We start from the raw sequence: 17,557 nt of genomic DNA, 5'->3' as shown, positions 1-17,557 counted from the left end.
AAGGTTTCCCTCTGCACACTACATAGCAAATTCAGAAATCCATCCTTTACAAATAGGATTACAATTTAACTACATAAGATCACAGAGGACATCCTCCCTTGCTAATATTCAATTCAGCTTGTGTGTTTTTTTTTTTATTTGTTCATGGGATGTGGGCGTTGCTGGCAAGGCCAGCATTTATTACCCATCCCTAGTTGTCCTCGAGGTGGTGAGCCACCTTCTTGAACCAGAGAGAGCAGTTAAGAGTCAACCACATTGCTGTGGGTCTGGAGTCACATATAGGCCAGACCAGGTAAGGACAGCAGATTTCCTTCCCCGATACTAGTTTTTTTAAATTCCAGATTTATTTAATTGAATTTACCCCCGTCGCCAGATCATTAGTCCAGGCCTCTGGATTACTAGTCCAGTAACAGAACCACTATGCTACCATACCCAGTGTAGGTCTGGTTGTCCCATTTCAGGTTCTTGGTTGGCTAGATGTTTGAAGGGTGGAGAGATAAGTAGTAGAATCAAGGAAAGCAAGATGGTTATACCGGCTAGATCCCGTGTCATTCTGAACAAGCTTTGTAACCCTGAAGAGATCTTTGGCCTCATCACTCCAGTTAGAGGAAGTAGCTAAACTGACTGAAAACAGCCAGGTAGAGGGATATGAAAACTGCTATAAGTGCTGGCTGTCAATTTTGCTTCACTTATCCATTGGTCAGTTAAACCTTTCAGAGCAACTGTAGAATTTTTGTTCTTACCTGGAATAAGGCAATACCAAGAGCCACGCCTGCTACAATCACAATGTTGTTTTTAAGCCACGCGTTGATCACGTTCACACAACCCTATATAAAAAGAGGTGGGAGGGGAGATTAAAGCAGAGTAGGTGACTGAATGGCAAAGAAGTGGATTCGAAAATAATGGGGAAATTACCACATTGCACGCAAACTATTAGCAAGGCTGCAGAACAAGCAACTCAAAACAAGGCGAATGTAACTTCTCCCAAGGTACCTGGGCAGTTTCAAGATTTTCTGAGCCTTAAAGCAAGAGTCCCAAAATGCTTTGTTGACTGGTGCAGTACATTTCCCACATGTGCAGGCAGGGAGGGTCAGCAATGGTGATCCAAATTTTGTTCCAACAGTGCCTTCAGGTAGAAGGAAGATGACTCAACTCAATAGCTGCACCAATCTTAAGCCAAGCCCCCGCAATGCGCACCCCCCACCCCAGGACGGTTAGAACCTGCTGGAGGGGCAACAGGCAATCAGTGCTCTCGTTTTTCTGGACTTGCCCCCTTGGCCATCACAGCAGAAGAATGAAGTCCACCGAGAGAGTCTTCATTTTGCTCAACCTTTTTATAAAAAAAAAAAAAAAAAAAAAAAAAAATGTATTCTTAGGATGTGGGCGTCACTGGCAAGGCCGGCATTTATTACCCATCGCCCAAGTTCCCTGGATACAATGGAATGGTTTGCTAGAGCACTTTAGGGGCAGTGAAAAGTCAACTACATGTGGGACTAGAGTCACAAACAAGGCCAGTCTGGGTAAGGATGGCAGGTTTCCTTTCCTTAAAAAAAAGACATTAGTGAAGCAGTTGGGTTTTTAACAACAATCAGACAGCTTCGTGGTCACTTTTACAGATAGCTTTTTATTCCAAATTTGCTTTTTATTTCAAGATTTGCTTTAAAATTAACAAATTCTCAAACTGCCATGATGGGATATGAACTCATGTGCTCTGGATTAGTGCAGGTTTCCAGATTACTAATCCAGTACGTAACCACTACCGTATCCAAGCACGCAACCTGTGTGGTAAACCACTGTTATAACCTGTATGTGTCTGTATGTGTACTCCACTAGGTACAGGTCTGGACATGCCTCGGCTGACTCCTCCCACTATTCCAGGTATATAAGTGACTACCTCCCAGTCCCTTAGTATTCTGGACGGGTCGACCACTCGAGACAAGACCTTCATTCTTTAGTTAATAAAAGCCTGGTTGTTACTCACTCAACCTCAGTCTTTTGAGTAATTGATGGCACATCAACCTGCTCCATCACCCATTTGGCTTCCTATTGTGTACCTTCTGGATGGCCCGCCTACTGCGGCAAATGGCAGGTCAAGAGGAGGAATATTCCAGCAACAAGGTTGGCCTCATCAGTTTATGCGATGCATGGATTCACAAGCTGTGGCAAACCATGTTCATCAGCCAGAAGCAAGATACGTTCTGGTGGGCACCAAGGGTTCCCTTGCCAATGGGCTTTGCAATGCTAAGCCTCCCCACCACACCAACTCAACCGAACCTTCCCAGCAGGGCAGGTCAGGGACTGTGCCAGCAGCAATCCAAGGGATCAGTTTCTCCACCACTGTTTCTTTCCCCTTAGGCTGCGCAGTTGCAGCCTCCCTCAGCGAGCAGGGGAGGCTTCGTTCTCCTCCAGTGGTCTCCCACCACCGTCTTGTGGGCACCTACAGTCAAGTCATAGAGTCATAACGGTACAGGAGGCCGCCATTCAGCCCATCGAGTCCGTGCCGGCTCTCTGTAGAGCAATCCAGTCAGTCCCATTCCCCCGCTCTATCCCCGTGGCCCTGCAAGTTTATTTCCCTCAAGTGCCTATCCAGTCTCCCCTTGAAAACATTGAGTGTCTCCGCTTCCACCACTTCCGTCAGCAGCGAATTCCAGGTCCTCACCACTCGCTGCGTAAAAAAGTTTTTCCTCACATCCCCCCCTGTATCTCTCGCCCAAAACCTTAAATCTGTGTCCCCTAGTCCTTGTACCATCAACTAGTGGGAACAGCCTTTCCCCGTCTAGCCTATCCAAACCCGTCATAATCGTGTACACCTCTATCAAATCACCCCGCAACCTCCTTTGCTCTAATGAAAACAAATCCAGCTTCTCCAACCTGTCCTTGTAGCCAAGATCCCCCCCATCCCCGGAACCATTCTGGTAAATCTCCTCTGCGCCCTAGAGGGTCTTCACATCCTTCCCAAAGTGTGGTGACCAGAACTGGACGCAATACTCCAGTTTTCAAATTAGTGTGTTTGGAGCGAAAGATGAAGAGCCGTGAACGGATACTCACCTGGTGGTATATGTTGCTAAGACGAGTGTCCTTCCCACACCCTGTAGTGACGTTCTTGCAACAGGAATCTGGCACTGTATCGTTCAATTGCGGGAACCAGTCCTTGTACTGGCCACTACCACAGCAGTGAAACTGAAGAGGAAACAACACACACATACAAGTGAGTTAATGCGGGTCAGCATTCCGTAGGGACCGCTCCCTCCGAGACACCCTAGTCCACTCCTCTACCACCCCCAACACCCCTTCCCCTTCGCCTGGCACCTTCCCCTGCAAGCGCAGGAGATGTAACACCTGCCCTTATACCTCCCCCCTTCCCACTGTCTAGGACCCCAAACACCCCTTCCAGGTGAAACAGCGATTTACTTGTACTTCTTGCAATCTAGTATACTGTATTCGCTGCTCACGATGTGGTCTCCTCTACATTGGGGAGACCAAATGCAGATTGGGTGACCGCTTTGCGGAACACCTCCGTTCAGTCCGTAAGGGTGACCCCGAGCTTCCGGTCGCCTGTCATTTTAATTCACCGCCCCATTCCCACTCGAACCTCACCGTCCTCGGGCTCTTGCATTGTTCCACAGAAGCTCAGCGTAAACTCGAGGAACAGCACCTCATCTTCCGATTAGGCACTCTACAGCCCTCTGGACTCAATATCGAGTTCAACAACTCCAGATCATAGCCTCGGCCCCTATTACATTTTTACTTATATTTTTTATCCACACCTTTGTTTTGGCCTTCGCTCCCCCACCCCCCCTTTTCCTTTTTTTTTCCTCTCCCACATGGCAGCAGTCTCCCATTCTGCCAGCGCATTTCACACCTAATCCAGAGCCGTCTTTTGTCTCCACTGTCCTATCACCATCTCGTCTCATTTTGAATACCTCTTAATGTCTCTTCTTCTCTTTTGTTCTCTCCCAGCCTGGCCTCTTAATCTATTTCATTTCCTGTGCTTCTTTAGTCTTGACAAAGGGTTTGACCCGAAACGGTGACTATTTTCTCTCCACGAATGTTGCCTGGCCTGCTGAGTTTTTCCAGCATTTTCTGTTGTTATTTGAGTTAATGTGGGTTATACCTACAGAACTCAAGGGCATGATCGCGGTGGTGTACAAGGTCAAGTGTGGCAACTCTGTACCAAAAAATGGCTTTGTTCAGTTAGTAGAATTTCTTTTAGTGCTGTGTGGGGGTGGGGGGGCACAGTTGGGGAATAATTCTCAAACTGCCACAGTGGGATTTGAACACTCATTCTCTGGATTATTAGTCCAGGCCCCTGGGTTACAAGTCCAGTAACAGAACTTGCTCATTTGAATTACATTCCCCCTACAAACAACTGAACTCCAGCTTCATACCAGAGATTAAAAACTTTCAAACATCACAAAGTCCAAGTTTCTGCAGAAAATTGAGACTTCAGGCAAGCAAAGACGACTTCAAAATGCAAAAAAAAGTCAGCAGTTTTGGGACCTCTGATACATCACTGAAGGAGCCAAGGTGGTCAGAGTTCATCTCCACTAGCTGCGCACACTCCCCAAGTTGTGTGTTGGTCCATAAATGAACAAAGAACAGTCTAAGGAAGATTGTAAAGTTCTCACCTGGAACTGCTGCCAAATGTATAAATACATGGGGGGAAAAAGGGGCACGCCACACTACTGTATCACATATGGAGAAACCTCCTTAAAAAAAGGTACAGCTATTCATTTTTACTGAAAACAATGCTCCTTTTAAATTTGCCGTCAATGCCCCGCTTTATGAAACTTAAGGTCAAAGGGGGAATAATTGGGTATCGCCCATTTTGGAGCGCGAATATCAGCCGGGCGCAAAGTTTAGCGCCTGGCGCTAATTATCGCCTCCAACTGCAAAATTCACCTCCATCGCCCCTGGAGGTGATTTGAGCGCTAAATCAGGCGCTGCACACCTTTAAGGCGCTAACGTCAGGGAGCGAGGCGCTACCTCAGAACACTACCGAAGCTCAGGCGATGTCCGTTACCATGGAAGTCAGACAGACTGGTGACGTCCAGTTCTTAAAGGGGAGGGGCCATCTTTCTAGACACAAAAGTCATCAAGGGGTATGGGGAGAGAGTGGGAATATGGTATTGAGAGAGAGGATCAGCCATGATCATATTGAATGGCGGAGCAGGCGCGAGGGGCTGAATGGCCGACTCCTGCTCCTATTTTTCTATGTTTCTATGTTGCTGGCCAGCCACACCCTGCTTATTGCAGCCTTGAATCTCGGCCTGGAGAGACCTTTAAACAATTGTGTTGGAAGCACTGATGGATAGGCCCAGGGAAAGAGCTCGACGCTTAGGAACCTCAAAAGTGGTGCTGAGGGCCAAAACTCCTTAGGACAGCATTAAATCTCTCCAACAGAAAATGCTGGAAATACTCAGCAGGCCAGGCAGCATCCGTGGAGAGAGAAACAGAGTTAACGTTTCAGGTCGAAACCCTTCGTCAGAACTGGAAAAAGCTGGAGATGTAACAGATATTAAGCAGGTGCAGAGACAGGGGGGGGGGGGAAATTGAAGAACATCCTGTGCTTATGCAAGAGGCAGAAAAGATAAAATGTTGCAAATAGGAATGGCAAAAATCATACAGCATGAAAAATGGGGACAGGGGTTATAGTTTGAAATTGTTGAACTTGATGTTAAGTCCGGAAGGCTGTAAAGTGCCTAATCGAAAGGAGGTGCTGTTCCTCGAGCTTCATCGGAACAATGTACAGGAAACTGGTTTATCCGGAGGTTGTATGTCCGGAAACCTCGATCTAACGGCAGAAATCAGCAGCCGTTTTGGTTAGGTTTTTTTTCTTCTCCAAGCATTTTTTTTATATAAACAGTCAGGCTCTGGAAAGCGTCTCTGTAGCTTAGCAACAGCTTCAGAGACGCTTCCAAGGTACGGGCCGAGTGTTTACAAGCTGTTGCTAAGCAACAGTGTTTGTTGTCAGATACGGAGATGAAAACCTCCATATCCTTCAACATTAGCGCTGGTTTATCCGGAAGTTTTGACAGATCGGCAGCAGCTCGGTCCCAGATATCGCGAAGTTTCCTGTAATAGGCCGAGGACAGAGAGATCAGAGTGGGAGTGAAGCGGAGAATTAAAAAGTGACAGGCGACTGGAAGCTCAGGGTCACCCTTACGGACTGAATGGAGGTGTTCCGCAAAGCGGTCGCCCAATCTGCGTTTGGTCTCCCCAATGTAGAGGAGACCGCATCGTGAGCAGCGAATACAGTATATTAAATTGCAAGAAGTACAAGTAAATCGCTGTTTCACCTGGAAGGGGTGTTTGGGGCCCTGGACAGTGGGAAGGGAGGAGGTAAAAGGGCATGTGTGGCATCTCCTGCGCTTGCACGGGAAGGTGCCAGGTGAAGGAGAAGGGCTGTTAAGGGTGATTGAGGAGTGGACCAGGGCGTCGCGGAGGGAGTGGTCCCTTCGGAATGCTGAAAGGGGAGGTGAGGGGAAGATGTGTTTGGTGGTGGGATCACGTTGGATGTGGCGGAAATGGCGGAGGATGATCCGTTGAATGTGGAGGCTGGTGGGGTGAAAGGTGAGGGCAAGGGGAACCCTATCATGGTTCTGGGAGGGAGGGGCAGGGGTGAGAGCAGAAGTGCAGGAAATAGAACGGACACGGTCAAGGGCCACGTCAACCACAGTAGAGGGGGAATCCTCAGCTGAGGAGAAAAGAAGACATGTCGGAAGCACTGGTATGGAAGGTGGCATCATCAGAACAGACGTGGCGGAGATGGAGAAGCTGGGAGAATGGAAGAGAGTCCTTACAGGAAGCGGGGTGGGAGGAAGTGTAGTCCAGGTAGCTGTGGGAGTCAGTGGGCTTGCAGTGGATGTTTGTCGAAAGCCGATCGCCAGAAACGGAGACGGAGAAGTCAAGGAAGGGAAGAGTCGGAGATGGACCATGTGAAGGTGAGGGAAGGGTGGAAATTGGAAGTACAGTGAATGAACTTATCTAGTTCAGGGCGAGAGCAGGAAACGGCACCGATACAGTCATCGATGTACTGGAAAAAGAGGTGAGGGAGGGGACCCGAGTAGGACTGGAACAAAGAATGTTCCACATATCCCATGAACAGGCAGGCATAGCTAGGGCCCATGCGGGTTCCCATAGCAACACCTTTAATTTGGTGGAAGTGAGTGGAGTCAGAGGAGAAGTTGTTCAATGTGAGAACAAGTTTAGCCAGGCGGAGGACGGTGGTGGTGGATGGGGACTGGTTGGGCCTCTGTTCAAGGAAGAAACGGAGCGCCCGAAGGCCGTCCTGGTGGGGGATGGAGGTGTGGAGGGATTGTACGTCCAGTGAAAAGGAGACGGTTGGGGCCAGGAAACTGGAAACTGTTAAAGTGACGGAGGGCGTCGGAAGAGTCGCGAATGTAGGTGGGAAGAGACTGGACAAGGGAAGATAAAAGAGTCGAGATAGGAAGAGATAAGTTCTGTGAGGCAAGAACAGGCTGAAACGATGGGTCTACCAGGGCAGTCCTGTTTGTGGATATTGGGAAGGAGGTAGAAGCGGGCTGTGCGGGGTTGGGGGACTATGAGGTTGTGACCTCATCTCCTCTGGGGATCTTCCCTCCATGGCCGCCAACCTCATAGTCCCCCAACCCCGCTTCTACTTCCTTCCCAAGATCCACAAACAGGACTGCCCTGGTAGACCCATCATTTCAGCCTGTTCTTGCCTCACGGAACTTATCTCTTCCTATCTCGACTCTTTTATCTTCCCTTGTCCAGTCTCTTCCCACCTACATTCGCGACTCTTCCGACGCCCTCCGTCACTTTAACAGTTTCCAGTTTCCTGGCCCTAACCGTCTCCTTTTCACTATGGACGTCCAATCCCTCTACACCTCCATCCCCCACCAGGATGGCCTGAGGGCGCTCCGTTTCTTCCTTGAACAGAGGCCCAACCAGTCCCCATCCACCACCACCCTCCTCCGCCTGGCTGAACTGGTTCTCACATTGAGCAACTCTCCTGACTCCACTCACTTCCTCCAAAGGTGTTGCTATGGGAACCCACATGGGCCCTAGCTATGCCTGCCTGTTCATGGGATATGTGGAACATTCTTTGTTCCAGTCCTACTCGGGTCCCCTCCCTCACCTCTTTTTCCAATACATCGATGACTGTATCGGTGCCGTTTCCTGCTCTCGTCCTGAACTAGATAAGTTCATTCACTTTACTTCCAATTTCTACCCTTCCCTCACCTTCACATGGTCCATCTTCGACTGTTCCCTTCCTTGACTTCTCCGTCTCCATTTCTGGCGATCGGCTTTCGACAAACATCCACTACAAGCCCACCGACTCTCAGCTACCTGGACTACACTTCCTCCCACCCAGCTTCCTGCAAGGACTCTCTTCCATTCTGCCAGCCTCTCCATCTCCGCCGCGTCTGTTCTGACGATGCCACCTTCCATACCAGTGCTTCCGACATGTCGTCTTTTTTCCTCAACCGAGGATTCCCCTCTACTGTGATTGACATGGCCCTTGAACGTATCCGTTCCATTTCCCGCACTTCCGCTCTCGCCCCATCCCCTCCCTCCCAGAACCATGATAGGGTTCCCCTTATCCTCACCTTTCACCCCACCAGCCTCCACATTCAATGGATCATCCTCCGCCATTTCCAACGTGATCCCACCACCAAACACATCTTCCCCTCACCTCCCCTTTTAGCATTCCGAAGGGACCGCTCCCTCTGCGCGACACCCTGGTCCACTCCTCAAATCACCCCCAACAGCCCTTCTCCTTCACCTGGCACCTTCCCGTGCAAGCGCAGGAGATGCAACACATGCCCTTTTACCTCCCCCCTTCCCACTGTCCAGGGCCCCAAACACCCCTTCCAGGTGAAACAGCGATTTACTTGTACTTCTTGCAATTTAATATACTGTATTCGCTGCTCACGATGCGGTCTCCTCTACATTGGGGAGACCAAACGCAGATTGGGCAGCCGTTTTGCGGAACACCTCCGTTCAGTCCGTACGGGTGACCCTGAGCTTACAGTCGCCTGTCACTTTAATTCACCGCTTCACTCCCGCTCTGATCTCTCTGTCCTCGGCCTATTACATTGTTCCAATGAAGCTCAACGTAAGCTCGAGGAACAGCACCTCATCTTTCGATTAGGCATTTTACAGTCTTCCGGACTCAACATTGAGTTCAACAATTTCAGATAATAATCCCTGCCCCCATTTTTCATGCTGTATGATTTTTGCCATTCCCATTTGCAACATTTTATCTTTCCTGCCTCTTATATAAGCACAGTATATTCCTTCAATTCCTTCCTCCCCCCCCCACCCCCCTGTCTCTGCACCTGCTTAATATCTGTTACATCTCCAGCTTTTTCCAGTTCTGATGAAGGGTCCCAGACCTGAAATGTTAACTCTTTCTCTCCACGGATGCTGCCTGGCCTGCTGAGTGTTTGCAGCTTTTTCTGTTGTTATTTCAGATTTCCCGCATCATTTTGCTATTAAATCTCTCCAGACGTGTCTCTCCTTCTCAACCTGCGTGTACCAAAAATTTTTGCAGACAAGGAAAGGCAGGAAGTGCCCGCCTTTAAATAGCGCTCCCCCAGCCCCTTCCCGACGTTCCCCTCTACCTGTTGTTCCTAGCGGCAGGCGCTAAGGCAGGGGGCGTGACGCAATATCCGGTCCGAGGCGATACCGGGGCGTTACACGCTTGACTGACATTACGATCTGTGGGCGCAGAAGATCGTGGTGGTAGTGTTTAGCGCCGCTGCAAAACAACTGGTCCCTAGCGCCCCCGGCGGTAACCAACCAAATTTTTCCCCCAAAGATTCTTCAAGACCTGATCTCACCTGTTGCTGCAAGTTGTCAATGTTTTTGGCATTTGCTGACTCGTTGTAATTCCTCATGGTCTCATTGAACGACTTCTCAAAGGCATCGCGAATCTGTCGGTGGAGGGGAAAAAAAAATTTCAAATGAAATTTTATTAAAAAAAGTCAGTACAACACAAAGAAAACTTAAGCCGCACAACAGATTGATGCAATCCCTCAAATTCCAGGCAGCTATGACAGACACTGAACAAGGGTTCGATGCTCGCATTAAATCACATGCACAGTGATCCCACGCACTGTGCAGTTGCTCAGGTGTCCAAGGACGCTAACTAGAGAAGGCAATAATAAAGCATCGGAATGTTCCCCTAGAACTTTTCGTTCATTCTTTATGGAATACATCCCTCTTCGATAGAACGGAGTGCCCCCATTTCGACTTGCTCCCAGAGCATTCCCCCAAACCGTCCCAATACAAGTGAATCATCTAAAATTCATATTAAAAAAGTCACAAGAGGCTTGTATTCACTACAACATTTAAAACTAGAAGCTTCAGTTTGGACTTCCTAGGTTATGGAGATGATGTAACCTACGGGTATTTGGAGTCTGTCGCCTGGATTATCCAATTGGAGTTAAGCCAGCCATTTAAAATAAATGGGTTCCCCATCAATATTAAGTAACATTGGTCAGAAAGTCTACACTAGCAACTCAAACCGAACAGCATAATGAAACATTACAATTTGGACTGGATGAAGAAATGTGCACAAGTTTTGTGTTCGTCATTTTCAATCTTCTACCCTCCCTCAACCATATCCGGAGTACAGTTTCCTACATGGTCAACTTGACCCAGTTGGTAGCATCGTTACCTCAGTCGGAAGATTGCGGGTACAAGTCCCACTCCAGGGACTTCAGCACAATCTGGACAGACACTTCCAGTGCAGTACTGAGAGAGTGCTACATTGTCAGAGGCACCATCGGTTGGCTGAAATACTAAGCCAAGACCCTGCATGCCTGTGCTGGTGGTTCAGGTGGATGTTGAAGCTGCCATAGTGCTATGGGAGTTCTCCTGGCCAACATGCCTCCCTTAACCAAGTGTCAAAAACAGATTAACTGGTCATTCAGCCAATTGGCCATGTGTGGGACCTCACTGGGTGTAAATTGGCTGCTGCATTGACCCAACGAAGTAACGCATTTACAAGAGAGGCTTTATATCAATGAAAGTTCTTTCTTACGGGACAGTTTAGCCTACACCCCTCTCTGTGGAAGCTCTAATAACCCAAGACTGCTGTCTTTCCTACTAGCCAGGTCTTCCCTGGGTTTCGAGTTTTCTCTTTATCCCAGATTCCCCCATCCCAAATGGTCAGACTTGTAAGAATAAAACAGTGAATGTCAGACCAAACCTGGCACAGGAAACTAAAGTCAGGAGAACATGCCAGCCAAGCCTAATTCTGTCCCAAGATGACCACATACATGTGTGTGTGGGGTGGGGGTGGAAAGAGAAGAGGGGGGGGGGGGGGGGAAGAAAAACTGAATAGAAAAAGGGAGCAGGAACCTTGGTTGAATTTTCCTTTCCAAGAACAGAGGTCAATTGCAATGCTGCAAGACCATCCCTGCTAAGCTCAAGATCAGAAAACTCAGCAGGGACTGGGGAATTGATCATGGGACCTCCTCAGCCTGAATGATTTAGTGCTGTGCAATGCATTTACTTACCTAGAGGGCCAAACCAGCCCCCTCTCCTCTTCCCCATGGGAAACTCAAATATGATTAGCTGAAAATGGGAAAGCCAACTCTGCTGTCCCAGTAGCATTTGCTCCACTACTTTCCTTCTTCCCCACCTCCCCCCCCACCACCCCACAACTGTAAGAAAACGGTTAAAAACCAAAGTTAATATCAAGAATTTAAGTGAGTTTCTATTAGCAATGTCCAATTAGTAAAGGGGATGCAGGTCAGGCAGTGTTTTAGCTGCCAAGGAACGGCCACACAACTGTCCCAGTTAGCTCCAGCCTTGAAAAGGCATCGCCCATAGATCTGAAAAATTAGGGAGCGACTCGGAAGTCCAGCTAATTGGACAAGGTGACACTTTGAAACATGTGGCTTCTTGCGTAGCTAGAGTGAAAGAAAGGCTTATAAAAGGAGGGGTGTTAGAATAGATACTTGAGAATTCGACAAGGTTGATCAGACGTTCCTCTCGAGCTCGAAACGGGTGACGCAGTGAATTCTTGTATTGCAAGTGTGACCCTGCGTATGTGTAATTATTAATCATTGTGTATATGCGTGATTATTGGCAATAAGTTAACATTGTATGCTTAATTTGTACGAGTGCCAATAAATGCCTTTGAACCCTATTGTTTTGTGGAATAACAAACTTATAAGGACATCCATTCACAAACATAACGTTAGCATCGAGAGAGATAAATACAATCTGGCTTCTCATTCAAGAACAATAGCCGACGTCAGGCAATTTTACAAAGCTCGGCTTTGTATAACAAAACGCATCCACAAACACAGCAGTTTTCCAGATATGTGACAATGCACTACTCACTTGGTCCTTGAAAACATAACCAGCAATGGCGGAAGCAATTTCCACAAGGAAGATGATGATCAGTAGCACTGCAAACTAAAGAGAGACAAAAAGCTCACATTTCACCAGCAAAGGATTTTGGATTGGCTCCCTAATATGACAAATGTGTTTTCAGATAGAGCAGGGAAATAGAGAAACAATTACTATTACACGAATCACTGGTGGACTGCAATATACAGTGGACAGGAAGTTATACTGTAGAACTCGAGATGCTCGACACCATCCAGGACAAAGCAGCCCGCTTGATTAGCACCCCATCCACCACCTTAAACATTCACTCCCTCCACCACTGGCGTACCGTGGTTGCAGTGTGTACCGTCTACAAGATGCACTGCAGCAACTCGCCAAGGCTTCTTCGGCAGCACCTCCCAAACCTGCGACCTCTACCACCTAGAAGGGCAAGGGCAGCAGGCGCATGGGAACACCACCACCTCCAAGTCACACACCATCCTGACTTGGAAATATATCGCTGATCCTGCATCGTCGCTGGATCAAAATCCTGGAACTCTCTCCCTAACAGCACTGCGGGAGTACCTTCACCACACGGACTGCAGCGGTTCAAGAAGGTAGCTCACCACCACCTTCGAGGGCAATTAGGGAAGGACAATAAATGCTGGCCTTGCCAGCAACACCCACATCCCATAAAAACGAATTTTAAAAAACCAAATAACATTTCATGCACAATTAATTCCTACAATGTGGAGACACAGCCAACAGTTCCCCATTTATAACTACACCAAAAAGTGCCTTCATCACATCTCGGAAGCAGTATCTTACACTCCAGAGTATTTATTGGATTTTCATGAAGATATCAATGGGTAGCTGAACAAAAATAAATAAAAATGGAGAAGCCTGTTGGGATGCTCAGGATCCCAGGCGACCAGAAACCATGAGAAGTCAACCACCAACGGGTGGAAAACAATCCCAGATTTAGACCAGCGACATCACGGAAGGAATGCAGAATGGTGCTCCCCAAGCAAGCTGGCATTGGCAACAGTGCACAGAAGCTCATCACTGGGCCGTCACTATCACCACAAGACCATCTCCATGACAACAGTCACCTTGGCAGCTGCAGTTTACCATGCCCGAGCAGCTCAACCATCCCTCCCCTCTTCCCTAATTTTTGGGGATTGCAGGAAGAGGAGAAGAAAAAAAGTATATAAATTGCCATTGAATCAAATTTATAGTACCATAGAATGATACAGCAAAGGAGGCCATTCAGCCCATCCTGCCTGTGCCGGCTATTTGAAAGAGCTCTCCAATTGCCTTCTCTAAGTGTTTGAATATCTCGCCCAAGGACTTATGAATTCCTCTTCCACCATGGGACAAGCATAGCTAAACATCCACCTGGAAACATCAGCATAATAACAGGCACCCCAATATTTACCAGGATGAGTACAAGAATGCCAATCACACAGCATGACAGATAATATGGGGAGGAACCTGCCACTTGTAACCCTTGCCCTACAAGTTAGATGGAAATCTCACTGGAATACACGCCGAAAAAAAATTGGGAACGCCTTGAAGGAAATCGGGTACGGTGACCTGCACACGCGGCTCAACAAAGCTGCACGTGGTGGCAGTGTGGAACGTTGCAGAAGTTTACCTCAATTAACCAGTCTTTCCAGATGCTGGCACAGAAAGAACAGCACAGAAACAGGCCGCTCGACCCAACCAGTTTGGTGTTCATCACCCACGAGAGGGGGGGGGGGGGGGGGGGGGGAACGCGACGACGATTGTATAAAAACAAAACAAGCCCCTCTGAGCCACGACAGATTTACTAACTGGGAAATAGCCCTCTTCCTTCTGAATTGCAGTGGGCGGTGAAGGTTTAGCACAGCCCAGGTGGCTCGCTTACCGTGGTCACCATGCAGTAGTTCTCCTTCCAGGCACCACAGCAACCGAAGAAGGCGACAAAGTTGATGACCACTCCGACTATGATGATGACAATGGGAGCTCCGGAGGCAGCGACATTGGTGATGTGCAGTGTTCCGTTCAGCTTGGTCTGGACCAGAATACCAACCACAATGAGCGCAATACCCGAGATCTGGAACAAGAGGAGAAAGTAAACGGTTAATACTGATTTTGGGGGTGGGGGGTGGGGTTAAAGAAGAGGAAACAAGGCAGAGGAAACCGGCCTGTTTGAAATTTTAAAACCGGAGAGAGAAAGAGGATCACAACATGTTGGAACGCTCCTTCCATCACTTCTTCATGCAAGAGGGTTTACAGCAACTGAACAGTGAATGGGTTAAGAAACATTTACAATGGCCAGGCTGGGGTACTACACTCGAGCACATAATAGGAAACATTTATCAAGACGTAACAGACAAGTCATTTTCCAATAAGCTGCAGATTGCTCAAGTTTCCAGAGACATCATAAGTGTTCACCTTTGGGCATGGTCACCAGATGTGAAGTGCTTACAGTGCGCAGGCAGTTACTGTCGGAGAACGCGTGCCTAACCCCGCCAAAAACATCAAAATCAGGTCCTACAAATAAAAGCTTAAAACGTCGCAAGTACACGTACAGCAAGGGACCTCACCCACTGCCAGTGCAGCATTGGAAAAATATCCACAACAGGTAGGGTTTTCCAATTCTCTTTCCTTCTCTCTTGGAAGGCAACAACATATTCTGAGGTATGGTCCCAACATTCTTCATTTGAAACCTATACAGCAACTGTCAACAGACAATTTGTCTCTTGGGTTGAGGGAAAAAGGTCGAAGGGAGGGCAGGAACTCAACTAGGACTAATCTCATCTGCACCCCATGTCCACACACATGGCAGGAGTCAGTGGAAGATTAGGCCTTGGCCGATTCCGCATCACCACCACCAGTCTGGAGACCCACAAGTCCAACTGCAGGGTCGCTACTCCAGCTGAAATCAGCCAACACACAACCCAAGACCTTCCAGACCATGCATTTACCAGCTGAGCCACTGGGAGAAGCAGATACAGACTTTACTGCCCGGTAATTAATTTGGAAGGCTTAGAACACAATTGCTATGGTGGTTGAAGTATGGATATTGGAATGATTTGAACTGCTGCCAATACGTAGATGAGGAAAAGCAGTTCCCAACAGCTCCGTGGCAAGTAGGCTGCCAACATAAGCAAAACCACACAGACCAGAGACATCCCAGGTTCAATCCCTGGTCTGCGTTTGAGATAGCTGATCTCATCTGCGTCATAAATACAGTTGACCTCTGCCCCAAAGGGGAATTTTTCCAACCAGTTTGAGTTCCCACTTCTGATTATCCAGCATCTTCTGCTGGAAAATCCCTCCCCGACAGGACCAGGATGGACAATGACTCCCTGAACAGTAAATTCTCCTGCCAACACTCGCCAACGAGGCTCACCCATGAAGAATGGCCATTTGAGCAAGGTACCAGATGGCAGTTGGGGGCAGGGGAAGAAAGCCACAGTAAACAAGAGCGGATCGGTTTGCTTCACTCCCGGACTGTGTTGCGACAGTTGTAGCGAGCCAATAGGAGAAAAAAAAAAAGGACAAAAGCAAAATATTTCACATTTCCAGCATCCACATTAACAAAAAGCTGGAAACACTCAGCAGGTCAGGCAGCATTTGTGGAGAGAGAAACAGAGTTAACATTTCAGGTCAATGACCTTTCTTCGGAAAGAGGACCTCATTTTCCACTACTCGATGGTTGTGTTTGGGACCCAAGAAACGTCTGGTCTTAGATGTCAGAAACATGGCCATTTGCCTCCTTTGTACTGTTGAAAGTAGTAATGTACTACTGCAGCCATACTATTCAGATAAGAAACGTCCTTAGACACTGTGCAGGATATTCAAACCCTTCAAATTACTGCCGTGTAATCGTGCCCATGAATCCATTTATTCTCTATGGAAGACATTCACAGCAGGAAAGCGCGACATCAAAAACAATGAATCACCAAAGAGGAGCATCTCATTAAACATAGTTACTCATGCCCAGTGGGATTGAAGGCTCCAATTAAACCACATTAGCAGATGAGCTGAAGGCTAAACAATAAATGTACAACGGAGTTTGGAAATTGTTTTTCAGTTCTCTCATTGAGAGCACTTCAAGATTTACTGAATCTTTGAAAAACACTGCGTCAAAAGGTAAATTAGGACAGCTCCTGCCAACAGTCCTCAGCAAGATCAAACGTTGCCACGTCCTACAGTATCGCAACATGGTGTGCAATGCCGCACACAAAAACATTCAAATGCAGATAACGCAGGATCAAGAGGATGCTTCATTTAAACGGAACATTTTACGGGGGCAGAATGAAGATTTTAAAGATTCAATAGCCAGTTTCTGAACAGCTCAGCACAATGTGGAACATGGAGAGGATTTAATGTTACAGTCACACTCTCACTTCTGAGTCAGAAGGTTGTGGGTTCAAGTCCCACTCCAGAGACTTGAGTACAAAAATCAAGGCGGACTCTTAATGCAGTACTGAGGGCGTGCTGCACTGTCAGAGGTACTGCATTTCAGATGAGAAGTTACACCAAGGCCCCATCTTCCCCCTCAGGTGGATTTAGATGATCCCATGGCACTATTTGAAGAGCAGGGGAGTTCTCTCCGTTGTTCTAGCCAATATTTATCCATCAACAACACTAAAAAAACTGATCATTACCACATTGCTGTTTGTGGGAGCTTGCTGTGCGCAAATTGTCTGCCGCGTTTCCTACATTACAACAGTGACTACACTTCAAAAAGTACTTCATTGGCTGTAAAGTGCTTTGGGATGTCACGAGGTCATGAAAGGTGCTATAGAAATGCAAGTCTCTTATTTTCAGTCTATTCCCAATGCATCCTGACGAACTGTATCACAGTATGGTACGGCAGCTGTAGCTACTATGACCGGAAAGCCCTGCAGCGGGTAGTCAAAACTGCCCAACGTATTACCGGCACCCAGCTACCGACCATAGAGCACATATACCAGAAACGCTGTTTACGGAGGTCACGGTCCATCATCAAAGACCCTACCCACCCCAGCCACAGTCTGTTCGCCCTCCTGCCATCTGGGAGACGCTACAGATGCATTCGCACCCGTACGACCAGATTTAGGAACAGCTTCTTTCCCAGGGCTGTCATCCTACTGAACTCCACAAATAAACTCTAAAGCCTGCACATCTGCCAATGCACTTTATTATGGTTATGTTTATGTTAATGTATTACAAGCCAAATGAATGTTGA

At 47.7% G+C, this 17,557-nt stretch overlaps 1 protein-coding gene across 2 annotated transcripts in view; it reads right to left on the bottom strand.

Moving 5' to 3' along the window:
• The window catches only part of cd63 (CD63 molecule), a 64,715-nt gene that overhangs the window by 4,842 nt on the left and 42,316 nt on the right, over window positions 1–17,557 (bottom strand). For both annotated transcript variants that reach the window (XM_085972710.1, XM_085972711.1), the window contains exons 3-7: window positions 14,243–14,431; window positions 12,346–12,420; window positions 9,831–9,923; window positions 3,049–3,180; window positions 744–827 (exon numbers count right to left, since the gene is read on the bottom strand). In XM_085972710.1, the coding sequence (XP_085828836.1) occupies window positions 744–827; window positions 3,049–3,180; window positions 9,831–9,923; window positions 12,346–12,420; window positions 14,243–14,431 (573 nt within the window). The remainder of the gene's footprint in view (window positions 1–743; window positions 828–3,048; window positions 3,181–9,830; window positions 9,924–12,345; window positions 12,421–14,242; window positions 14,432–17,557) is intronic.

Source organism: Somniosus microcephalus, chromosome 33 (assembly GCF_052327205.1).
Source record: "Somniosus microcephalus isolate GS21.2 chromosome 33, FLI_Smic_1.0, whole genome shotgun sequence".
Lineage (NCBI taxonomy): Eukaryota > Metazoa > Chordata > Chondrichthyes > Squaliformes > Somniosidae > Somniosus > Somniosus microcephalus.
This window is presented reverse-complemented; position numbering and strand designations above follow the sequence as displayed.